Genomic DNA, 27732 nt, shown 5'->3' with positions numbered 1-27732 from the left:
TGTTGTTTTCTGTTCATATAGAATTACTGGTGTTTGCTAATACTTGCTATTTCTATATATATTTCCTACATACTGTTTATATAGTAAATGTATGAATAGTTCATTTGGTATAGGTTGAATCCCTACTGAAATGCAAATTGATTTTTTTTGGAATATAATCTGGTTTCACAATTTTACTGGACCACCATCTAATTTAAAAGTCTCGTCTCTCAGGCTGTCGAAAGACAACACTGTTCATATTTCCCTGCAGTGTGTCTCAAAGGGCCTCCATTATTGAATATACAAGTGGCAGAGAAAATGGTCCTGCAGTGATTCTGAGCTCTCCACTGAACCGTGAACTTTTGCGTATACACAGTAAAAAAAAGAAATACATCTCAATTAACAAGATAAATAAAGAGTGGAAAGACACACAGCCACATGTCTCACTTATATTAAAGCAAATGGTGTGGCCTTTTATACTTGGTCTTATTAAAAGGCAATCATGCTGTTTGGAGGACACTCCTATCGTCCAATCAACTGAATGCATGCCTTAAGCATTTGTTGTTTGAATCCTAATCAATTGCTAATTGGCAATTATTTGACCTTTTGAAACGAGAGACCTGCTAAGAACAAGGCACATTGAGACAGTAACCAGGTAAAGTATACTATAATAACAGTATTTTATTGTTATCATGTCAGCTAGATATGTTTCTGTAGCTTTCACTGTGTGGTTGCTTCTTGTTGTGTGTGCTACTACAAAGTGAAGGAGCCCTGGTGAAAGAGTGGTACTACTAAAGTCTATTTTCTCTGCTATCCTGCTGCTCCTTTTCCTATCCCAGGAGCTGACCCTATCTAGTCTCTGTTAGAGGGCATTTTGGATAACAAGCTGAGGAAACCAGCTGGATCATGCTGTTCAGGGCCACCTATTCTGCGCTACTTCTTTTTGCCATCTAGATAGAGCCTTGAGTCTGACAGATCCGAACAGACCTTTTGGCAAAACAAACTATATACCAGGATTTGTCTATGCTTGGCCCTGATCTTGTCAGCATTATCCTGCAATATGTTCTATCATTGATGATTTCTTCCATATGTCTTTAGTAAGCATTCAATTCTGCAAATTCTGCCCAAAAACCTGCTGTACGAACAGACTTTCATGACCTTTCTTGTTTGGCAAGGTGGTGCTTCGCTAGCAAAATTAAAGTTGGGGCATTTTTCTTTCAACAATGCATCACTGCACTTAAATCCACATGTAATGGTTCAGGATGCCTTCTGGTAGTGGAAGCTGTCTAAAATGGTCAGAATGGTGGCTTTAAGTGCAGTCTTGTTAGTCTTTTAGGGAAAGGCCAGCACTTTCGGAAACGTATTAATTTTCTATAGTGCTTCAGGAGAGGTTTTTCTTAGAGCCTGGGTTCCTCAGTTGTGTTTGTTCACATTTAAATAAAAAAAAGTAACATTGAGGTTTTGACTTCCCAGGACTCACATATTGTAATCTGAGTGGGTTTCAATTAGTTTTTATTTTTAAACTAATCGCGATGTTTCACTTCGATATTATTGTATGTTGAAAATATATCTGAAAACATCAAACAAAGGAACCAAATCTCCTGAAAGCCTTTCTTCAAAAATGTTATGCTTATCAATTTCGATGTGATTAAGTCTTGAGTCAATCTTTAAGTCTACATATTAGGTTGTCGGTAAACAATTAGTGCAATGTGAGGCTGACCAGTCAAACTGTTGGAAATAATTAAGCAGTTAAGTTATCTTGTTTTATTAGTTTTAAAGTGTCAAACACACAAACACTCCTCGCCCACTTATTAAATGATTCATGCGTCTCATCAGGGGTAAGAAAGTGTGTGCACCTATGAGATGAGTCTGTGGAGTTTATTGCATTTTAACCACTGAATTTAATCGTGTCAGAGAACCAGGAGGCGTACATTGCAACATTACCGTCTTCGGATGTTATGAAGAAAAATAGCAAGAAAATAATTAGATGATTATTGTCAAAAAAGGACTGTGGGTGTATTTGTTCAATTTTGTGCGTTTCCTCGAGCCTTTCCTTATTCCTTGTCCCTGAAGACCCATTCGACTGGTTTATCCTTCCTGTGGAGGAGTTTTAGAGAGCAAGCTGTTACTGGGGCCTAATTGTGTAAGGCCCCTTTGGACACTTGAGCTTACTTTCACCTCCTAGCCTCTGCTGTAAGGATACACTTTTTGGCAGATGGCCAAAGCATAAATAGAGATGCATTTCCAAATCCCAGGTGGCAGAAAAGAGTTAGACCCTGTCCTGCTCTGGCTTCTGGTGGCCTCTTCAAGCCAAAGTAGAACACTGCTAAATGTTCTGCTTGAATACACAGAGCTGCATTATTTCAGGTTGGTGAATTTGTCTGGTCGAATTTGTCTGGTTAGAGTTGTTTTAAAATGGAATGAGTTCAACATGATTTAAACGAATGGTGATGGTCTTGTTATATCTTTATATCATTATTCCAGCTCCTATTTAATCGTAGAGGTTATTCACTGTGGAAGAAATGATTAAAATGTGTGAATGGACAGTAACTTTTTACCAAAACATTCATGAAATCATCTCTAGACGAGGGAGGATAGATCAGAGAGAGGGTCAGCAAGGACATGAATTAATAACAATCACTGTGAAATTATTCTCTGTTGAAACCATTAAAGCATCTTAATTCTGCAGCACTTACAATATTTAACTCTGCATAAGTGATTCAGAATCTGACCTTTTATAAAAAAACATTCTTTCTTTTAGTGAATATTATTTCAAATATTTAATCATGATGCAGCTTTCATTCCAGATCTTGTGTTTTAAAGTAAACTTGTTGAATCCTTTTAAATCTGTTCTTCATGTAATACTTTAGGGCAGGGGTGGGGACATTTTTTCCGAGGGCCATTTCAGTTTGTTCAACATCCTCCGAGGGCCGTACAAATGATTGACCTCTGCTTAAAAATACTCAAATCACAGCCCATTCATTTCGCCTTTCTTTCATGCTGTGCAAAGAAAAAGCAACCTCTTCATCCAGATATTTTACCATGAGGTCATTTGGACGGTTGTGCAATGACCACCAAAAGAGAAAGATATGGACTCAAGATGTGTGCAAATGTATTAAGTTTCCTATCCATGTGAACATAATTTAAGTGGGGCGGGGACCTAACCTCCTCTAGGGGGGTCCGAGGGTACTTTATTCTCTTATTTTTTTATAACTATAATGATCATTTAAAGATGTGCCTTTTCTCACTGATTGTAGAAAAAGCTTCTTATATTCGTTAGCATAGCTAGCTAACAAGATGCTAATAACAACAAAGTTATTGACTGTATGATCAGTAGTATGACAGATGAGCAGCTCGCCACTGGGATTACAAGTAAAGACACAGCCACGCACTGCGGCATGGGCACGGCTCCTTATGGGTACTGACATTTCTGAAGTGCCGGAGCGACGTCCTGGTGCTCTCGGTAAGCACTACACCCCTGTCAGACCAGACATATACCACGTGATGACACGTTAGGCTGTTGTGTTCAAGGACCCTGACCTTAGCCAGGAAAAACAGGCACTCGCCTTTTTTGTTTTTTGTGTGTTTATAAATTACCTCGAGGGATGTACCAAATGGTCTCGTGGTCCGTATACGGCCCGGAGGCCGGAGGTTCCCCACCCCTGCTTTAGGGTGTTATCATCTTTAATATAATAATGGTTTTACAGTCTTTGTTTAGAATGTGAATAGCAGTCGGTGAAATCTTATTATGGATGGATTTCTAACTTACGTGGCGCTACCATTTATAGTCCCTAGAAATGTGAACATTTAAACCTTTGGCTATCCCCTTACATTTGATGATGCTTCACCACAAGGTAAATGTATTTGTGTCTAATGTCTCAATTCTTAATACCTGTAAAACTAATAACTAACTTACACAGCTGTATTTGTTGTGTGTTAAGACACAATATACTCAATTATTGGGGTCTCCTCAGAGAAGACATCTTATTGTTCTCAGTATTCCCCACATCAAGCAAGTGCTTGCTCTACAGCCATCATCTACCCCAACTATCTTTCTGCATCCCATGCCATTTTAATGTCTCTTAAACTCAATTGTACCCCGATAATGTTCAGGTAGATCAGTATTCCTCTCACATTTGCTGTGGAGGCTCAATCTGTAAGCTTAAAATGACACTTAAGGCTTTCCTCCAAGTGTTATTCTGCACATCCCAGCTTCAGCAGAGCCCCCTGGTCTTCAGGACTTCAAAATGATGAGTGTTTTCTTCTCTCAAACCCTCCTAAGACACCTTTTTCAAGGACTCCAGGATTGCTGCGGTGAATAATGACTCACTGGGCTAATCCCACTTCAAAAAGTGTCTCGCAACAGTATTTTTAATCCTGAATTCAACCTCCATGGATCATCATATCACTTGTAACATACAAAATACCACTGTTGAACTAATCTGCACATGCCAATAATTATTTTCAGACATTCCTGCATATGAGATCAATACAATCTATATGCTATGCCTAGATACATATGACCGAGGCTTAGTCATATAGCTTTGAAAAAAAGGATACTTTAGTTGGTGTAAAAACATATATTTTAACCGGCTCTGGGACTCGATGGGACCCAAGAAAGGAATCCTGTCGCATGTGGTGATAGTCACTTGGGCAAGTCAAGGATAGATTGACAGAAAAAATTGACAGTGAAGACAGGCATTTCCATGTTCCATCTTCTTTCTCTGACTCAACCTGGAAAGACAGGTCTTGTCTCGGCCTTGTGTAGTGTGGACTCGACACATTTCAATGCACCAGGACCTGTCAAACACAGCATCCAAGGCTGATCGCCCATACGAAAAGAAGCAGAACTGAGGAAAAGTCAGCATTTCTGAAAGTACAGTGCTATTATAGAACTATCCTGGAATGCACATACTGTAGGCAGGGACTAATCTATTTAGGTTAGATACTGTTTGTGACATTTGTGTATGCATTTGTAGTGCATCTATGATAAAGCTTGTATGAGCCTTCAATCATGAGAAAAATGTATATAAAGCACACACAACTGAAGAGAGTAGACATGACGTGGTGCAATGCAGCTGTGAAAACAATGCAGTTATCTTACTTTTAATGGCAATGTAGTTTTGGCAATTTCCCCCTGTGATGTGAGCAGATGGCTCTGTACTGTATATCATAACATCCACAAATGAGTTGTGAGAAGTAATACTAACAAATGAGATGAAACAGTGTGAGGATTGCATCATAGGATGGATAAGGAATGTAAGATGGGTCACCATAATAATAATAATAATAATAATAATAATAATAATAATAATATATTTTATTGATAAGAGCACTTTTCATTTGCGTAAACAAAACTCAAAGTGCTACAAAATTAAAAAGGGTGAAACAAAACAACAAAAACAATAAAAATAATTAAAAACAATTGTATTTTACCATAATATTTTTTGTTATCAAAACTGAAGCCCCCTAATCAAACATGTGTTCACAATTGTTACGTCCCCACTAGGGGAAGAGGAAAGCAACATAGACCTGTTGGAATTGGTAATAATTATAAGGAGTTTATTAAATAACAGGTTAACAAAATGGAAGGCACGCAGCCGGAAACAAACAAAAGGACCCTCACTATTAAAGTGGTACAAACTAACAAAAAGGAGGCTGTAGGAAAACACAGCTAAGCTAAATGACCACAGTCAACGTAAATGCTAAACTAATCTAAACACATCTAATCACAACAACACTAAACTAAATACGGACCACACAAGTTACACACAGTTTAACAGCTCAATCTACAAACGATGAGCAAGTAGCGAGAGGCGTCTGTCCACACATCAGAGCCTCCCGACTGATCGTTGTCCACAGGCTTTGTAGTCCTCTCCTGAAGGTGTGCGCTGGATGTGCGCTGGGATTGGAGCGCGTCAGGCCCGGCATGCTCCAATCACAATCTTCGGGGGCGGACCAGGAGATGGGTAGCCAATGACATCAGGGCAACCGCACAGCTCATTTACATATAACACAGGCAAAACAGAGGTAACAGGACCGGGGAGGCGGCGGCCGTAACAACAATATTGCCATGTGCATAAAATGACATTTAATCATATGCAATGTTCTGCTCCCTTAAATGTGTCTGTGTGATCACTGGACTATAACGCCATGTGTTGTGGAATATGTTCAGTATGTATGAGCCTTAAAGTAGTGCTTTATTTCATGTCCTTGAAGTACTCACAGACAGGACATTCTAATACATATTTTCTCTCCTTTCCTTGATGAAACCCTCTGTCATATAGCTTATAAACTAATGAATTCATTCTTCATGGTCAAACAGCCACCCAAGTCATGTAAATCATTGGCCCTTTGTTTTTCTTCCCCTGATAAATTCATTTTATCTGTGGATTGCAATTTTTTCACCATCAAATCCAACATCTGCAGTATTCCAACAGGAATCATAGGGCATCAGCAGCAGCCTGCCCCAGGGGCAACCCTATCCGCTATGAACAAAAATAGGATGATTACTCCCAACGAAGAACGAATGCTCAAGGGCAGAGGTTAATTATGTGGCAGGCATAAACAACCGGTTGTTCACTTCATTCCTGTCGATCAATGACCGCAGAGTTCAAACCGTTATGCCTTTCATAGATAGAGAGTTCAAGAGGACAGAGTTGCTTACCAAACACGCTGGTTCACTGGCTCTGTGTCACAAAAACAGATAAGATGAGATGAAACTTCCCGAGGGGAAAGTGTGCATGACGGCTAAACTGAGACCAGATGGAGAGATGTAACTCAATGAGACGTCTCCACATGAATGCAAAGTCTTGACTAACCTCCAATTGTGTGGCTTACAGTGTCTTGGCAGAGGAGAAAGAAGGCTTTACTCAGGTTTACCTAACATCTGACTGTAATTTAATGAAGTGAGTGGTTGAGATGTAGGGGCAATGCTGCTGGGACATTACCTTTCATCTTGCTAATTAAGTTTGGGGGCTTTACTAGTGTGAGAGGATTACTAAGCTATTAGGAGGCATTTATTCCATGTGTTTGATTTATGTTGTTGTTTGGGACCAGTTTAGGCTTCCTAATGCAACTGTAAGTCTAGCTAAAATTAAAATGTTTATTATGATTTAAATTAGCTCTGTGAATGAAATTTAAATTTAAATACAACAATGCTGCTGAATAGAGGACATGCATATAGCTATTGTTTGTTTGTAATTGTTGTTACAGTATTTCTTTTTCTGAATTTTGGATTTGGGCTTTAACGTTTTGGCATATTTCCTTCCTTTGTTCAAGATTTGACACAACACTGCTAATGCACTGGAAAGTAGATTATCTGGCCTGTGTGTCTGTGTGGCTGTAGCAGGTGGCCGGCGCTGCAGAGGTCAATGCAGCCCAGCGGAGAGGGCGCAGGTGACCCCCACCACCACCCCCCCACCGCCCCCCCCCCCCTCCTGTTCCTGCTCGCTGGACACACTAAAGCCAATTTAGCGCTCACAGCCTGTGCTAGTTCCTGACACATAGCACTATTCATTGCTCTTATTAATGTCTGACTGAGACGCTTTTTAGAGAGCAGTAGAGGAGCAAAGCCAAGCAGCGAGACGATCCAGTGGGCCGATGAAAGTATGGCGAGGGACCAGGGAAGCACTTTTATTTTGTGCTTCATGACCTTATATTTCAGAGGCTGTGTCTCTGTGCAAGGGGCAAGGACGTCCTTAGTGATGTTAATGATGACAGGTATAGATGTATATTCAGGTATAGATGTACATTCAAACTGAAATGCTTTCTATGTATTAATGAATGAATATTGATATGATTGACAGGATAAGTACATTATAATTATATGTATCAAATATAAGCTCTTCAAGTACCTCTATAATGTCTCTGTTGCCAATGACTCTGCATTGTAAGCCAAATTCGTCCAGCACTGTATGTAAAATGATTGGACAAAACATGATTACCTTGTATATTGCAATCCAATGTTTTGCCACTAAATCTAGTCTCAGTTGAATCAGCATCATCCTGGCAACATTTCAACAAAATTGAACATTATAACCCTCATTAAAGTAGTATTATTTCAGGATATTATAAGTGCACACCTTGTAGTTTTATGCCTCCATCTGCTCTTTACGCAAACTGGCTTGTTAAATCCAAATGATGTTTTAAAATAACGCTTAATTCATTGACCTATTTAATTGCAGAATGGCAGACTAACTATTACAAGTGAGGGGCACTCCTCTGATGCATGCCTGTGTGTGTTAAAGAAGTTGTGTAAACAGTGTATTTACCTGACCACTGGGCTAGCACACCTTTCTCACTGTACATGTATTCCACCCTCTCTCTCTCTCTTTATCTTTTCCTGTTTTCTGTCTCTCAGTTCCTCTTCTCGCTTCTCATCACCTTTCTTCTCTGCTATTTATCTGTTGAATTAACTGCATTCCCTGAAGTGATCCCTTTTCTCCCACCTGATTTACAGGCAACACACCACTTTTAAGTCTCACTTTCCCTGCACCGATCTCCCAGGGGCTGATGGCCTCACATAAAAGCAAAGCAAAGCGTGAGATGGGCTAGCTGTGTTTTCCACTCTCAAATAGCCTGGAGTAGCATGTTGCGCTCCAGGATATTTGAGTGGCCGGCCCATTTGGCTCGCCTATGTATTTGAACCTACATGGTTGCTTCAAAACAGGATATAACCTTAAAGGGTAACATCACATATCTAAGTGGAGTGATTGCATTGGTAAAGCCACAGTGCATTGAGCCGTGTGCAGAATGAGCTGAGGAATGTTTTTGTGCTAGTGTTCATTTCTGCCCTGTAATTGACTGGTGACCTGTACCCAACCTCTCTCACACCAGGACCCTTCAAGTTTAATTGATTTTTGGATATACTCCTGTTATTTTCTTGGCTTCTAACTCCTTTCACATTCAAGGTCATATACTGTAGTGTGCGCCTAACTTTCCACAAATTGTAGATTTCTTAGCTAAAATCTACAGCAACATCATATCATTTATGTTTATTTAAAGGTTACGGTGATTCGTAGTGGGGTTGAATGAGGTTATTATCCTGTTAGGGTATAACCTACAGTATATGGAGTATTTTTCCATATTCTTTTCTTCTCTATGAGCTTCAGTTTTAAGCCCCATTCCATGTTATTGATTTGTATCACTCCAGTCTTTCATATAGGTTGAGTCTTCTTGATTTAAATGCAATGGAAATAATTTAATTGATGGCAGCATGCTGTAAGCAATGTATATTTAACTATGAGGCAATTTTAGGGACATGGTGCCCGTACAACACATTTGCATTGGTATCTTTCTGCCTTTATGAAATGGCTAATAACATTTATTGGGAAACAGATCATTAAAAACAGCTACACGCAGACATACACAAACGGATGAATAGACGATCACTAACCATATTTTAAATCAAACAAAGGCAAAAATGAACCTGTCGTAAAAATGTGCCTCTCATCTTCACAGCTTGACGGCACATTTAGTGGTTGAATATGTGTCACTTCTCTCTGGTATAATTCCCTCTTTCCATTATGTATAATTAAAGATGAGTGGCCCCTGCAGTTTGAATTATCTACTTTGTGTCCAGCATAGTTTTGTGTCTAAGCAGTCAGTCTTTTGAAAGAAGTGCTATTACTACCAAATCAACTCTATAGTTTTTTTCTGTATAGCCGTTAAGTGCTGAAATACACACGTTAAGTTCCATCGCAGTCAAGGATTTGGGTTTTTTGCTACACTTCAGGAGCAGTTCCTTTGACTATCACCTACAATGTTCCATTCAAATGCCTTAACAAATAGTAGTATTACATTACATGTTATTTAGCTTCAAGCAAAGCCACTTCCTGTACATACACTCCAATAGCCGACTTGAGCAATTTGGGTGAGAGTACACTATCTGACAATTATACACGTCCAGACAGACAAATAAGCAGAATATTACCCAATGCATTCCAGACAAATAAAAACAACAGATGTGTTTTTGAAATTCATCTTGCACAACTTCTGTTATCAGCTCTTGGGAAAGGTTTAACAGCTCAATTTAATATTTTCACCCAAATACAGGGTGAAAGTCCCCCATGGATTTTTGGTTGAGTTACAAACCATGTCTCATTCCTTTCTCTGTCTCCCTCCCTTTCTTTTATTTCACTCAGTGTATTTAAATGTTCTGCTGCAGGTTAAAGATACTCCGAGACCATTATGTGTGAACACCATGAATGTTTTCATTCACTTAACAAATTATATATTTGGAATTATTAGAATTGTGTCCAAGTAACTATTCAAGATATTATAGATAACATTTCAGAACAATTAATCACTGTGAGAGAGCTATTTTAATCATACTTTGTTTTATTTAACTTTCTAAATCTCAAGCCTAGTTACATATTCACAAAGCCAAAATGGACCAATGAGTCACAGTCGGGTTACATTTAGAGGATTAAAAGTCTTATAGAAGCCATAGGCAAGTTTGGAAATAATTAGAAATTGGATCAAAACTGTTAAAAATTGTAACTCTCTACCTCCCTCTCCCGTTAACTATCCCTGTAATCCCATTTCCCTTAATTTAATAGAACAGAGTGCAAATGGTTGGGATGGGTGGGGTTGTGGGTCTCTCGCCTCCTGTAATTGGTTGGATGAAACAATCAGAGAAGAGCAATTACAGAGCACAGATCGCTGCACAATGGATGAGGATTCTGTGACAATTTACCATGTTGACTGTCTGATCTCTCGTTCTTTGTGTCTCTGATACTTTAATGAAAAAACTGAGGATATTTACCAAGCCTATTGTAACATGAGTGCAAGTTGTAGAATTTAGCAAAATTATACACTGTGAAAAATGATACTTACTGTATTTACACTACAGAGAAAGTACACTGGTTTAGTTGTTCTTAACATTTTCAAAACTACTCTGTTCTTGCATTAATGGTCTCCTGGGGATTTCTTTGATTTATTAGTCTTTGTAAGAGCTTCTACGGGCCGACAGAATCAAGTAGCACATGGGGAAAATTCAATATATGCTCCCAACCATTGCATTCTAATGAGGATGAGGTCTTTTTAATTGCCTATGTGTCTCCTTCAAATAAATGAATGTCCCTTTTTTTTCTCTTACAGATATTAACGAATGCGAAAGGGAACCGTGCAAGAATGGGGGAATTTGCACAGATCTGGTTGCCAACTATTCCTGCGACTGCCCAGGGGAGTACATGGGCAGGAACTGTCAATACAGTAAGTGCTTGTGTTTCTTTTTGTAATGTTTGTCTTTGAACTCTTCTTTTTAAAACAGCACACACAAACCAGACAGCTTGCCGATAATTCCCATGAAGAACATCTGAGCAGGCTTTTGCTGACCTTTGATTCAAACTTTTTAGAGCTTATACAAGTTTATTAAGTGTGAAGGACATTATTTTGCTTTATTGGTTTACTTATAGCCAACAATTGATCTCATTCACAACTGTAACAGACGTTATACATAAGTCTGTCATACAGCTTTTGTAAGTTCAGGGTTTTTGTTGTAAAGAAAAAAGGGAAAGTAGGGAGCGTAGGGAAACATCTGGAATGTTTCAATAATCCTCGCCTCATTATATCTGAAAATACACCATATGGGGTATGATTCGATCCTCTTTTATAGGAGAGACGGATTCAGAGGCTTGAACACATAAACTGAAATTCTCCCTGTATATTTTCAACTATGACTAGCGCAGGATGGTAATTATTATTGTGTTTTTAATTTGAAAATCAAAAGTCTTCACATTCCACAAAATGTTAATGTTTTCTGAAATAATGGCATACTTTTTTCCGCTGGTTAATTAGAAAAACATCAACAACTAGAACAACAATGCATTTCTGCATGTTCAGAGAAAAACAATAAACCTTAAAGCGTAATAATAACAAAACAAATAAGTTGAACATTTGAATACTGAGAAGTCACGGCCACTTTGTTCTTGCAAGCCCTCATTTCATTATTTTTGCCCAGTGGCTGTGTAGAACGAAAGAGAGCTCCTTATCACTTCTTTTGCAAGACGCCTGAGAGCTTAGAGTGGCTTCATGTGTTTATTATGCTATTGCAGGGATTTTCTCGCTCACTCTGGGAACATATTAGGATTAATGTATCAGTGGACTCAGAAACCTTAGCCATCCCTGCACTGCTGCTCACAAATTAATTCATCAGATCTTCTATCTGAGGTGTTGCACAGCCGTTCGGTAACTGACTCAGGAGTTTCAGGAAACAAGTCTGCATCGGAAAGAGATGCAGACTTGGAAGTTGCTAAAGCTTGTATTGCAGCCTGATTGATAAAGCTTGGGTAGTGAGTGAGTGACACACTTGAGGAGAAAGATCAAGGGTTTGAACATATGCTAGGCTCCATCGTTTTGTTAAATGTTGCTCATTTTCATTGTTCCCATATGGATTAATTATTTATAAAGCATATTATGGAACCATGAACTCAGCAAGCCATAGTTTAAATGCATTAGAATATTTAGTTTTAGGTCTGACTTCAACATATTAGATTTGAAATCAAACAATTTCCATGAGATGAAAGTGAATACTCTCTGCTTTAATTAGGTGGTGTTTACAACAATAACAAGTAACCCATGAAGGAATGTAGAACAATAGCCTGTTTTTGTCCAAATTCCCAAAGGATGAAAATACTGTAGATGTGAATTCACTAAACACTCTTAAAGCTAAAAGCCAGCACTATAGTCACGTTTTGTTTATTTCTTAATTGGATATCCAGTGCACTTAAATATAACTTAACAAACCTCAGTCCAAATACTTTTTAGCTTGAAATTAAATGGTATAACCATGAACAGGAAGGGGTTTGTGATATGTCTCTAAATGTATGTATACATATGAACATCAACATATATGCTTCATAGAAGAAGTACAGTCAGTGGGGTCCCCAATGAATATGCATACAAATGGTAAAATGGCTGAAATATACTCCTATGCACGGCCTCAAAATCTCCTCTGACTTATTTTTTCATCCCACGTTATGTGTGGGGAAGAACTGTTGCTGTTGCAGATTGAGCAGCTTTACTTTTTTGGCCATACCAGAAGAGAGCGTCCTAATATTATGTAAAGGCAGCTGTGACATTTTGGCCATTGCATGTCTGTTTGGTAATATCCAATTTCAGTGCATTCAATATTGATTCCCGTGGTCCAATGGAAAGTTAGTAGTGAATAATAAAATCATGTCTGTACCTGGCCAACCTAAATGCCAGTGGAATATATTAGAAGACATCAAATACAGTGAGATAACGATTGGCCCATGCTGCCTCAGCCTTTCTGTTAAAGCTAATGGAGGATTGTTACTGTTGATTCGAGCAGAGACATTCACTTTTCCAGACATTATTATGGGTTGAATGGTCAGTAAAATATCCAATTCTGAGGAAATGTGAGGACCCCTGGTTTCCAAAAGAATCCTAGGGCCGAGATGATTATTACACCATCTGCTCAGAGTGGAATCTAAATCGATTTAAGTTCTTCCAAGTTTTTCTCTAACTTACTAACACCCTGGAACACAAATTAAACCCAATAGCCCTGTAACAAATACACCCCAGAGCTTGAAGCTTTGGCGGTTTATTGCAAATGATCTGTTTTCATCGCCACCTTTTGTTGAAATCTGAGATGTATCATCGTTACTTTAAGCTCTATTTACAGTGACAAATCTTTCTGCACAATGTGTCACTGATTCTGACCCGGAAAAAAACTCATATGCTAGAGAATGTATTGCATTACTAAAACTATCAAATGTAGCAGACATAGTACAGTGATTGATTATGTATTTGTTAATTAATATGAAACATACGTTAACAATGTGGTTTATTTTAATTAAGGGAGCCCCTTGTTTTCTTATGGTCAAGAAAACAAAGAAACAAATATATATCTCATCCTATTCATTATGATATCATTTACACCCCTAATGCAGACTTCATTAATAATCCATTGTACTACACAGCAGTTATACCATATTTGTGTTAGTAGGTAGAGACCAAATATTTATATTAAGTACATACACACCAAATAAGATATATATGGATACAATCTCACCATTCTAGTTCACCAGAGAGTAGTGACAAGTATATTTTCCACTATAACTTCACATAATGACACACCCATATAATACATATAGAAGCAATTAATTCAGTCTCAATCGTCATCTGTGGAACATCCATTACTGATTTCAGTTTTCTGTGTTTATTATTCTTTCTCATCCATTATTTCCGCCGCATGCTCATTAGTATTGGTGTGCTGGCATTACATTCAGTGGGGCTCTAATTTGTTTAGGCTGTAGGTAGGGCTTGTGGGAGATGGATTCAGCTGTCACATCAGCGTAGTGCTGGTGTTAGTGATGTGTGCTGTCGTAGGGCTGATGTATGCTCAGGGGCCAGCAGGCCAGGGCTCCGGGGCCCGCTGCCTCTGACGGACGGCTGGCAGGCGGCTCGTTAAGAGTGGCCCTTCATGGCCACAAGGTGAGATGGGCTGGGACTCTGCAACAGTGTCTTAACACATCTTGCATATAGAATACCCTTCAACAGGTACTAGGTCTCGACAAATACGGCACTGTGATGACGCAACATTGCACCTCGGTACCAACGTCATGTCGTAATAAGGAACATTTGATTATGTTTTACACTCAACAGTTGCATCAGCGTGATATGGCATCAGGTGAATGTGCCAGATTAGCTAGTGTAAATCCACAGGGTCCCTTATAAATTGAAAGTGAGGTTCAACTAAACATGTTGTATTGCTGTTTGTATTTATTTGCACCCTCTTCATTATTCACAGCCGGTGTGACGATTCAGCAACTCAATTAACACTCTTTAGCCTGGAATCCATTAAAGGCGTGCTAACAACATAGCTTTTGGTCTGTCGGTTGGTACATCACTTTAGTCCAGACTGAAATATCTTCAAAGACTATTTAAAGGATTTATATATATTTTTCAGGAGAAATCCATTTGTCCATCGTTTTCTCTTTATACTATACATTTGACTTTGGATTTTTAAGATAAGCTTCCTGAAAGATGGATCTTCTTTTTATTCCCTGTTAAAAAGAGAAAAAACACCAGTAAAGACATTCTTATGGTGTCTGAATGAATAGGATTAGATATAAAATGTTAAAATGCAACTGATATCATACTGTATATCGAACACAATGGTCATTTTGGAAAGTGTTAGACTAATAAAAGATTCCCCAATCTTCCTGAGTCATGGGTTTAAATTGGTTTACCACGTGTCAAATGGAAGCTGCTTGTTCTTTTTCTGACTTGTTAAAAGGAATGAGTGTAGTCTATGTAAAATATAATGGAAAATATAAAGCTTCAGCAGTATGTTACCGCATCCACCTACACCATCCCCTCATCGGTTTGGAAGCGATGAGTCACACACGAGGAAGAACTAGCAAAGCAAGAGGGATTTACCATAGTGGAATATATAAACACATCTCTGTCAGTGCAAACACACACAGATATAGTCGTTGCTCTCGCCCAGCCTCCATTCGATCCCCCTGGACCATCCTCAGACATTACTCACTGTCTCCCTGCCTCTCTGTTGCCTAGAGCCCCACTGTCTTAGCAGCTGGATACATTGTGCTAAGGTTGTTTTCATTGTTCCATTCTTCTCTGACTCTTGGCTTTCTTCTGTGCTGAAAGTCTTCTTTCAAGCCTGCCACTTAAATTGTGTGTGTGTGTGTGTGTGTGTGTGTGTGTGTGTGTGTGTGTGTGTGTGTGTGTGTGTGTGTGTGTGTGTGTGTGTGTGTGTGTGTGTGTGTGTGTGTGTGTGTGTGTGTGTGTGTGTGTGTGTGTGTGTGTGTGTGTGTGTGTGTGTGTGTGTGTGTGTGTGTGTGTGTGTGTGTGTGTGTGTGTGTGTGTGTGTGTGTGTGTGTGTGTGTGTGTGTGTGTGTGTCATCCGTCTATGTGTCAGCCCTGGGTTTGAAATGCTTAGGTGATTTGTTTAAATTGTGAAGGCATCACAGCCTCCGTGTGACTGCTGCTCCAGGCTTTCCCTGAAGGCTGCTTTACACGGACACTTACAGTTCAGCTGGCATGAGCGAGCAGTGCCTCTGGCTGAACTTTGTGCCTGATGTGTCCTCATTCTATTGGAAAGCTTCCAAGTTGACTCAGCATTCCCAACACTTGTGATTTTCTAGCCTCTTGAACACAGCTATTATCATCTGAAGCCAGATCCTATGCTAACAAAAATGAATGAGTGGATTACATTTGTACCACTTTTCAGTGCAATCAAATATTGATATCCTCTGTTTTATTGCTCTATTATTTTATCCCTGTTGTCATTAGAAATAAAACCAAGACCAGAGTAAAATACATTCCACATTTTGTCATCATAAACTGAATGTGATTGTCCTGTTCAATTCAATGTGCAATTTGGGCATCAATAATAACATTGTTCTCTCCGTAATACCTAACCCTCGTTCCATTTAGAAAATGTTAAGAGCCGTAACAGCGTGAAATAAAAACACACACCAGTACCTCCAACCATCCCATCCATTTGCTGACACATAAGAGAAGCACTGGGGAATATATTCAATTTTGCTAAACACTTCAGGTTTATACTTAACCTCATGACTTTCAACTCTAATGGAGAACAAAATATCCCTTTCTGCAATTTCAGATAATTGCTCTGTGAAGGACACACTGCCATACGATGAGCAGTGACTCCTATTAATGTTCTTTAGACCTGTTCAAGTTTTTAGCTGGTGTTAGCTAATCTTCACTGGCACATGTCTTATTTTGCATAACACAGTATTAATTGCAAATTATAAATATTAGGAATCATATTTACAATCATGCAATGCGGGGCTATCAATCCTTGCATTTATGTCTACTATTTGCTTGAGTTAGGGACTAATTAAAACTAGAATCTGTCACAACCTACACACAAACTTTGCAGCTGTGATGCTGCTTATTTTTGTGAGGCACTATGGGCAAGAAGAAATGTAATGATGCAGGGGTTTGCATCCAAAATTCCAACCAACTTTGTGTCACATATCAGCCGTTTGGTTTATCTTTAAATTGCTCAACATCGAAAAGCAATTTCTGAGACTCTTTAAAGTGTTCATGTTGCATATTACCACTTAAGTGTTGAATTATAACCGATGAAGAGCAACATCTGAGTTACACAACACTGAAACTGTGCGGTCTGAAAGATTCTCCAGTCACATCTGATTTATTTTTGATGGTTATACAGCACAGCCGTTTGAAACATCAATTCAACCCCAGTTGAACCGTTGAAGATATTTTCCTTGCACACCTGAGTCTTCAATTAACTGATGAATAAAAGCAAACTAAAGAATGTGCATGTTTTTCCCCCTCCACATGCAATCAGAACTAAGGACAGTTTTCATAGAAATGGCAGATGGTTTATGTGTAAATCAACATTAAGAAAATATTATGAAGGGTACAGTGCAAACCTTGTTTTTCAATGTTTTGTAATTGTTGAAATATAAAAAAAGCAAAAATTATAGTCTATTCGATTTACATTCCCAGAACCCTCAATGTCTCAAATTCTCTTAATGTGATAAGGATTGAGAGGTTAAACAAAAATTCTTGAAGACGTAAGGCTAGTGTTTCTGTCTAATGATAGTGCTCTCATACCTTGATACTGCAGCCTGTAAGGTGTTTAAAGCTCTAACAAATATGGATGACTTTGGGGTTGATGCTATCCAGTCCCAGCTGCTTGGGTGAAAGCCTAAGGGCTCTGTTACTAATGGAAGAGATAAAGGAGCCACCTGTCCCTCAGGTGTGGACAGCATAAGGACAGAGACTAGTCATCTTGTTAACTGAGGTGACGAGAGCGTCTCTTAATAATAAGAGAGACAGGAGTCATGCTGAACAAATCAATGACGACCTCAAAGACAAGGACTTAGTGAGAAGTCTTCACACAGAACAGGAGAGTGGAGAAAAAGTTTCTGTTTTAATGACCTGACACTTTACAAGTTGAGTTAGACAGCTATCAACTCTGACATTGAGGAGATTAATTAAAAACTGTATTGGAGTTCAAAGTCACTGACATAGAAAAAATGCGGACATTGTGGTATTTTATTAAATCTATAAGCATCGCACAGACTGGGTTGCAAACAATTCTGAGTGCTGAAATGACATGAAGGCTCATCTCTTTCTCTCTCTCTCTCTTCACTCAGGATGCTCTGGACCTCTCGGTATGGAGGGCGGGATAATCTCCAACCAACAGATAACAGCCTCTTCCACCCACCGCGCTCTCTTCGGCTTGCAGAAGTGGTACCCGTACTTTTCTCGCCTCAACAAGAAAGGACTGGTGAATGCCTGGACGGCTGCCGAAAATGACAGATGGCCATGGATCCAGGTAAAGTGCAGTCACAGGGCACATGCAGAACACACAGTCTGAATTATATATACACGTTATTGTCTTGTTTGTGGTGGCTTTCAATTGTTGGATTGAAGTTTACGTCCAAATAACATTATTATTTGTAGTTGATGGTTTAATTAAATATAATAATGTGACAGTAACGTTTATTTCTGAACCATTAAGTGATGTCACACACATCTATCAATCTATTTGATCTAATCCACTGTGCCATCTCCGTTTTAAAGGTCCACTATTTTACTTCAATATATTATAGGTCTCAGATATATAGAAATTATGTCTCTGAAATGTTTGACTCGAAGTACCAAGCATCCCATAATCCCCTCTGTTTCAGGCCTGTTTCAAAAGTGCTGATTCTCTGTCTGTTACTTTAGATGAAAATAAGGAGCCACTCCCCACGCCCCTCTGAGAGATATTTGGTTAAAAATAACACAATGGTGCTCTAGAAGGAGATTCAGGTGATAAGGTGGGGGGGGGGTTACCTTGGTTGGTGATTGGCTAATGGTGACACAAGCCAAAAAAGTCGTTATGACATCACAAAGTGGCCAAAATCTGATCAGCTCATTTTCAGACAGGTTTTTATAGAAATGGATCAGGGCAAAAAGTGAGAGAATATTTTTTCCTGAAACTTTCAGAATCTCTTTCCACAGAGGGGGGACAAAAATGTAGAAAAGACATGAAGAAGTGGATTTTGCACAATAGGTGACCTTTAACGTTTAGTTGTGTCATTCTCAAAGCTGAGGCTACAATGGCACTTTAATATTTGGATGACTTAATGCTCTGATGCTTTCTCTTTACCTCGTCTTATGCAAATCACTCTGCTGTCAAGATGAAGATTTGATGTATCATTTAGCTGAACACTCAACAGTATTTTTTACAGTTATATTATCCCCCCCGAAATTGAACTAAGCTTGAAAATGCAGTCTCTCATTTTGACATGTTTGAATACCTCTGATCAAAAACGAAGTATTGTGAAATGAAAAGAAAAGCAGTGAACGTTGACACATCAAAGTCTGCTCCTACTCAGGCTATGAGAAGATGACCTTCATGCTGTGCCATCACACAAATACTGTACATTGTATGGTCGTTCTGAAAACCCAGAACCTATTACTTTACTTTTTATTGGCCTCTTTTAATCCTAAAAAAGTCCTTCCTCATATAAGTGTATCCCTAGGAATAAGGATATGTTGTAGGTCTCATAGCATTAAACAATGATTAAATGATGGTATGGAAGCTGTTGCAGCTCCTATGCCTATAATGATCTGGCTCCAGTTAATAACCTATGTATAACTGATTGTCTGGATTTATTTTGAGCACATAGTCATACGTCATGGTCTCGCACTGAAACGGCTGTTGCATATTCAGTAGAGCAAATGTCAGATGGTATTGTTAAGATACATAAATCTACCTCCAACTCTGAAGTCTCGGTCTAGTGCCGAAGACGCACTAATACAACAGATTAACAATATTCCACATGAAAATGTTGACAAATTGTTAAATAATCAATCACTTAGCTTGTTGATTAATGAACTTTTATAAACACATGTTTTGCTTCTGACTTGTTACGTTACTCTTACTTTTTGAGTCACTGCTGTTGTGACAGAAATGCTGACAGCAACCTTTGAAGTGGGCTGTTATCAGATACATGATCCACGGACAGTGAACCGTGACCCAATGTAATAGAAAACCAAACTACAGCGTGACAGTGTGATGAAGAAAGTGAAGTTGTACCTTACAACAAGAGAAGAGTAGCATTGGGAGAAATGGCTTTGTGAAGATACAGCCGACACGAGTAAGAGAAAAGGAGCCGTGCACTTGGAGAGGCTGAGGAGAGCGGGACATAAAACATTCAGGCAGTTTGTTTGACTTTAATGAAGCCACGCGGGATATTACGCAGGATGCTATAGGCATTGTGTGTTTCTACAGAGGGCCCGGATAATTGGGACGTGAGTACAGAGGTGTTCAGTCCTGGCAGTGTTTTGGGATTGAGCTAAGGAGTAAGCAGGGTGCTTTAGTGCAGAGCGATGACTGCGTTTGAATGTCATGTGAAATATGTTATACTGACAGATGACAACACTATCAAAACGCGGATCAGATTATTCTGGCTATTTGTGAGGTGTTCTTTGGTGCCGTATGCTCCTTTGGATGTCAGTCAGTGTTTGCTCTCTCAACCCAAACACAGAGAATCATTCTTTGAATAATACATCATAGGAGAACCGACGGAGCATGCATTCGGCGTACATGTTTTTGTTTGTGTTAATGTTTGGTTTTGTGTGCTTGTGAAATGAGCTTGCTACTGTTCACACATCTATGTATTGTCAGAATATTTTTTTCACATCCTTGCCACGACTAGCTCACACATAAAATTGCATTTGAGCACTCAAGGGAAATTTGCTGTCGGTTTGACCAATATCAGCAAATATATAGCTCCAGCCAGCTGCGCTCGAAGAATGAAACAACCCAAATGACTTGTGACGGCTTGGAGGGTCCACACATCGTTTAATGGAAGCTCAACTTTTAATGACATAATGCTCAGATGCAGATCTGAGTAGGTCTGCATTTTTTATCATGGCTGGATGTATATAAATAACCTGCTTTGAGTCTTACTCTGTCTCTTTTGATTCCATCGTTCCACATTATTATTAAAGCATTTTACAAACCACAAAGCAACCAATGCTATTTATGAAAATAATAATAATAATAATAATAGATTTAATTTGTTAGCGCTTTTACAGGTGCTCAAAGACGCTTTACAGATATAGTGAAGATAAAAGAAAAGAGAAGAAAGGAACAACAAATAAATATATAGTTAAAGTTCAAGTCAAATAATACAAAAACAATCACACATTAAAAGCCAGATTGAAAAGGTGGTGAGGTCGGTGCAGTCTCTGATGGGTTGTGGGAGTGAGTTCCAGAGGGAGGGGGCAGCAACGGAGAAGGCTCTGTCCCCCCAGGTGATTGGTGCGGGTGGGGATGGATAGGAGGTTGGCTTCTGATGAGCGGAGGCAGCGGGAAGGGGTGTGGTGGTGCAGCAGGTCTGTGGGGTAGGGGTAAAACGTACTCTATAATAATAAAAGCACTACTGCCGTCAATATTACTTACATTAAGCCTTTAATTTCATACATAAACGGCATTTAATAAAGTGTAATTCTGCATTATTGCACAACATTTTTGACTGGTTACTGTCAATATGATACCAACAATGATTCTTATATAAATAGGAGTCATGAATTAGGTTCATAAGCTTAATCCTAATGCAGCTCTCAGATCTGGGCCATGTTGAAGTGTTAAAGGTCCCCTATTATACTGCTTTTCATCAATATATTATAGGTCTCAGATATATACAAAACATGTCTCTGAAGTGTTTGGCTCCAAACACCAAACAGATCATTGCAGCATCCCATAATCCCCTCTGTTTCAGCCCTGTTTCAAAAGTGCTGATTCTCTGTCTGTTACTTTAGATGAAAATAAGGAGCCACGCCCCACTGCCCTTTCACACCAACACGTTTTCAGCGCCGGCTCGGAGCTGGAGCCTGAAAAGTACAGTTTTTTCCTGTTCACATTGCAGAGGCGCAGCCTCTTAGCTCCGGAATCCGGTTCACTTCCAGCTCCAAAAAATTGTCGGTCTAGAGGCAAGAGCTTCGGGCTACGTCTCTCTTACGTCGAGGCGTGCAGGAAACTAAACCCACCTCCCCTGAACATGGGTCGTCTGAAGAGTCTCGTCATGCCTGCCTACAAGCAGTAGTGCTGAGCAAAGTGACTAGAAGGCAACCACACCCAAAAAAAAACCACACTTTATAAAGTCAGGCAACACTAACCAGGCTTCGTGTGATTCTGTTTATTTGGACCTTACTTTGACCATCCCTTCGCTGTTATTGATCATTGTGGAGAGAGGCAGACGTTTTGTTTTTTATTATAGCAGCTATTGGATGGAATCCATACATGGGCTGCACCGGTTGAAAAGTAGAAGGTTGGAGAAGTCGTTATTTAATTTAATCTGGCTTTGCTTTAAAAGCAACACGACCATCGACCCGACGCAGTCCCCCGTTGTTGTTGTTGTTGTTGTGAGTGCCGTTGGGGAGCAAATCAGCGATGTAAACGGTGACGTCATGACGCAGCAAAGGCAGCACCATCCCGGCTCTGAGTGGTGTGAAAAAAGCGGGAGCAGAAAAGGGAAACCGGAGCTGAACCAGAAAAGCTCTAGCTCGGAGCTAGAAAGGGAAAAGCGCTGGTGTGAAAGCCGCATGAGAGATATTTGGTTAAGAAGAACACAATGGTGCTCCAGGAGGAGATTCAGGTGATAAGGTGGGGGGGGGGTTACCTTGGTTGGTTATTGGCTAATGGATTGGTTACACAACCCAAAAAGGTCGTTATGACATCATAAAGTGGCCAAAATAACGTTTTTTGGCCACTTTATGACGTTTTTATATTTTTCAGAATCTCTTTACACAGAGGGGACACATGTTTATGTTTAAAAGACATGAAAAAGTGCATTTTGCATTATAGGTGACCTTTAAAGGTTTGCAATGCCCCCATGATCAAACATAATGATAGCATGGTTTGGATTATTTTATGCCTTGTCCTTGAAAGGATATCGGTTGGCTCCAACAATGAGTCGTCGGTATATCAAATGTCCTCTGACGTGAAACTACGGTGCACAATACAGATCATACAGCCATTCTTCATCTGTTTTAGAAAACAGTCAAAGCACAAAAAATTGTTAAAACCAGAATCTTCGCAAAATGTTTAAGCAGCTTTGGTTTTTGTTTGCTGTAACTCAACATGCCTTGTTATAATCATGATGAAAATGTCCCAGTCATTACTATACTTTACATGTTATCTGAAATGGCCAATGACAAAATTACTGTTGAAAAGCCATATATCAAATGATGTGTACATACTGTAACTGATCCAGGACATAATCAGATCCAGGATGTTGCCATTGGTTACATGCTGAATATTTTCACACAGCATTGAATGTTGTTTTAAGGGAAAACAGGTTAAATCCCACCATGCAACACATTGAAACAGTACGTTCTTTATGTTCCAGAAACAAAATAAGAGAACAGATATTACCGTACTTGATGTAGAAGTTATTTACTTTGCAAGCTCATGCATTTTACCCGCTACACTGTATGTCTTAGGAAAAAGGCAAGGGCGAACTGGTGAGAGAGTAAAAGATCAGAGTAAACTTCTTCTTGCTCAAAACTTAGAGAGTGCACCCATAACTAACACACAATACTTTAATTATTTTTAATGAGACGTTTTTATTCTGCACCTTAATAAAGGTCCGCAGGAAAAATATACACAGTGGAAGAGAATCACGCTGTTTTGGGAAAATATTTGTCATACTTATTACGATAATAATTCTCAGTAAAGATATAATAATACACTTTATTTATAGCACCTTTCAAAACATAGTTACAAACTGTTTTACACAGAAATACACAGAGAACAAGTTAATTAACCAGCAGCATATAATCACAAAAACAAAAAGTAAATAATAAAACTAAAATACATAGATTAAGTATAAATGAAATTAATATCAGAATACAAATAAAATCACATATTAATTCGTTTTTAAAACTCTGACGTGAAACATCTAGACTTTGAAAAATGAGAAGGGATTAAGTGTCATGACCACTGAGTAGTGGGCATACAATAAGTGAGATGTCATCTCAATATAAGTTAATCTTGCACCTGTGATTCCAAATAGGGTTTAATTAGATTTGATTGAAAAAATATGGAACATTTTCAATATTTAGATTTAGGTACCATCCATCCATCTTCTCCCGCTTATCCGTGGTCGGGTCGCGGAGGTAGCAGTTCCAGCAGAGAGCCCCAAACTTTCTTTTCCCTGGCCACATCAACCAGCTCTGACTGGGGGATCCCAAGGCGCTCCCAGGCCAGAGAAGAGATATAATCCCTCCACCTGGTTCTAGATCTACCCCTTGGTCTCTTCCCAGCTGGACGTGCCTGGAACACCTCCCTAGGGAGGCGCCCAGGTGGCATCCTAACTAGTTGCCCGAACCACCTCAACTGGCTCCTTTCAACGCGAAGGAGGAGCGGTTCAACTCCGAGTCCCTCCCGGATGACCGAACTTCTCACCTTATCCCTAAGGGAGACACCAGCCACCCTGCGGAGAAAACCCATCTCGGCCGCTTGTACCCGCGATCTCGTTCTTTCGGTCATGACCCATCCTTCATGACCATAGGTGAGGGTAGGAACGAAAATGGCGTGGTAGACAGAGAGCTTTGCCTTCTGGCTCAGCGCCCTTTTCGTCACAACGGTGCAGTAAAGCGACTGCAGTACCGCTCCCGCTGCTCCGATTCTCCGACCCATCTCACGCTCCATTGTTCCCTCACTCGAGAACAAGACCCCGAGATACTTGAACTCCTTCACTTGGGGTAAGGACTCATTCCCTACTTGGAGTGGACAGTCCATCGGTTTCCTGCTGAGAACCATGGCCTCAGATTTGGAGGTGCTGATCCTCATCCCAGCCGCTTCACACTCGGTTGCGAACCGATCCAGTGAGGGCTGAAGGTCGCAGACCGATGAAGCCATCAGAACCACATCATCTGCAAAAAGCAGTGGTGCAATCCTTAGTCCACCGAACTGCAGACCCCCTCCCTCACGACTACGCCTCGAAATCCGATCCATGTATATTACAAACAGGATTGGTGACAAAGCGCAGCCCTGGCGGAGGCCAACCCTCACCTGAAATGGGTCCGACTTACTGCCGAGGACCCGGACACAGCTCTCGCTTTGGGAGTACAGAGATTGGATGGCCCTGAGTAGAGACCCCCTCACCCCATACTCCCGCAGCACCTCCCACAGTAACTCCCTGGGAACCCGGTCATACGCCTTCTCCAAGTCTACAAAACACATGTAGACTGGATAAGCGTACTCCCAGGCCCCCTCCAGAATCCTTGCGAGAGTAAAAAGCTGATCCGTCGTTCCATGACCAGGACGGCATCCGCATTGTTCCTCCTCAATCTGAGGTTCGACAATCGGCCTGACCCTCCTTTCGAGTACCTCGAGTAAACTTTCCCGGGGAGGCTGAGTAGTGTGATGCCTCTGTAATTGGCACACACCTTCTGATCCCCCTTTTTAAAAAGGGGAACCACCACCCCGGTCTGCCACTCCTTCTGTACTGTTTCCGACTTCCACGCAACGTTGATGAGACGTGTCAACCATGACAGTCCCTCAACACCCAGAGCCTTCAGCATTTCTGGGCGGATCTCATCCACCCCCGGGGCTTTGCCACTGTGAAGTTGTTTGACGACCTCAGTGACCTCCCCCCGTGAGATTGGTGTCGATCCCCCGTCATACTCCAGCTCTGCCTCTAACATAGAGGGCGGAGTTGTCGGGTTCAGGAGTTCCTCAAAGGGTTCCTTCCAAAGCCCTAACACTCCATCAGTTGAGGTCAACAACGTCCCATCCTTACTGTACACAGCTTGGATGGTTCCCTGCTTCCCCCTCCTGAGATGTCGGACAGTTTTCCAGAACAACTTTGGTGCCGCCCGAAAGTCCTTTTCCATGTCTTCTCCGAACTTCTCCCACACCCGCTGCTTTGCCTCGGCCACGGCTGCTGCCCTTCGGGCCTGTCGGTACGTTGCAACTGCCTCGGGAGTCCCCCGGGATAACAAATCCCTGAAGGCCTCCTTCTTCAGTCGGTCGGCTTCCCTGACCACCAGTGTCCACCAGGAGGTTCGAGGGTTACCCCCCCTTGAGGCACCTAGGACCTTGAGACCACAGCTCCCCACCGCGGCTTCGGCAATAGAGGCTTTGAACACCGACCACTCTGGTTCAATGTCCCCAACCTCCACAGGAATGCCCGAAAAGCTCCGCCGGAGGTATGAGTTGAAGGCCCCCTGAACTTGGGCCTCCTCCAGACGTTCCCAGTTCACCCGAACTACACGTTTGGGCTTACCAGGCCTATCCAGAGGCTTCCCCCGCCACTCGACCCAACTCACCACCAGATGTTGATCAGTTGACAACTCCGCCCCTCTCTTTACCCAAGTGTCCAAAACATACGGCCTCAGGTCCGATGATACGATAACGAAATCGATCATGGACCTTCTGCCTAGGGTGCTCTGGTACCACGTACACTTATGAGCATCCTTATGTTCGAACATGGTGTTTGTTATGGCCAATCCATGACTAGCACAGAAGTCCAGTAACAAACCACCACTCCGGTTCGGATCAGGGGAACCGTTCCTCCCAATCACTCCCCTCCAAGTGTCTCCATCATTGCCCACATGTGCGTTGAAGTCTCCCAGCAAGATTAAAGAGTCCCCTTCAGGAGCCCCATACAGGACTCCTTCCAGGGTCTCCAAAAAGGCTGTATACTCTGAACTGCTGTTGGGTGCATAAGCACACAGAACAGTCAGAGTTTTCCCCCCCATAACCCGCAGGCGTAGGGAGGCAAACCTCTCGTCCACTGGGGTAGACTCCAACAACGAAGCACCCAACCGGGGACTTGTGAGTATCCCCACACCCGCCCGGCGCCTCACACCTTGAGCAACTCCGGAGAAGAATAGAGTCCAACCCCTATCCAGAAGTAAGGTTCCAGAGCCGACGCTGTGCGTGGAGGTGAGCCCAACCAGATCCAACTAGTAACGCTCCACCTCCCGCACAAGCTCCGACTCCTTCCCCCCCAGAGAGGTGAAGTTCCACGTCCCCAAAGCCAGCTTCTGTCGCCCGGGTCTTGTCCGTTGAGACCCTCTGCCTTCACTGCCACCCTTCTGGCAGTGCACCCGACCCCATCGCTGTTTCCCGTAGGTGGTGGGCCCGCGGGACGGAGAAGCGGAGGTGTTGCCCACGTCGCCTTTTCGGGCTGTGCCCGGCCGGGCTCCGTGGCAAGCCCGAACACCAGACGCTCGCCGACGAGTCCTCCTTCTGGGCGTGGCTCCAGAAGAAGCTTCCTCCGGGCCGGGTATCCTCACTTCGTGTGTCGTCTTTCATTAGGTCTTGTGAACCAATCTTAGTCTGGCCCCTTGCCTGAGACCAATTTGCCATGGGAGACCCTACCAGGAACACAAGGTTCCAGACAACACAGCCCCCAGGTTCTTCAGGGCACACAAACCTCTCTACCACGGTAAGGTGCTGGTTCTTCAGAGAGGTACAAGACTTCAAATATCATGAACTAAATATGTTGTCTTGTAATCTTTAACAACTCAGTATAATTTGTGTGCAGTTTGTTGGTGCCGCTGTCGCAAAGACAACCAAACACTTGCTATTTTCCTCAGTTACCAACGACAACAACAACAACAACAGAGATGGTTATTACATATTTTGTATTCGTTGATTTCTATAGTAACAAGCAGACCAATCTTCTTGTTCATATTTCATCAGCAACTTGCCTACTGATTGCAACCTGGCTCCTGTCAGAAGCAAGA

The 27732-nt window shown here is 41.1% G+C and overlaps 1 protein-coding gene across 2 annotated transcripts in view; it reads left to right on the top strand.

The window, feature by feature from the left end:
• The window catches only part of edil3a (EGF-like repeats and discoidin I-like domains 3a), a 114777-nt gene that overhangs the window by 52108 nt on the left and 34937 nt on the right, over nucleotides 1–27732 (top strand). For both annotated transcript variants that reach the window (XM_079686389.1, XM_079686388.1), the window contains exons 4-5: nucleotides 11083–11196; nucleotides 18129–18310. In XM_079686389.1, the coding sequence (XP_079542515.1) occupies nucleotides 11083–11196; nucleotides 18129–18310 (296 nt within the window). The remainder of the gene's footprint in view (nucleotides 1–11082; nucleotides 11197–18128; nucleotides 18311–27732) is intronic.

The sequence above is a fragment of the Notothenia rossii genome, assembly GCF_949606895.1.
Source record: "Notothenia rossii genome assembly, chromosome: 6".
In the NCBI taxonomy this organism is placed as follows: domain Eukaryota; kingdom Metazoa; phylum Chordata; class Actinopteri; order Perciformes; family Nototheniidae; genus Notothenia; species Notothenia rossii.
Note: the sequence above shows the minus strand (reverse complement) of the source record. Positions and strands in the feature narration are given on the sequence as shown.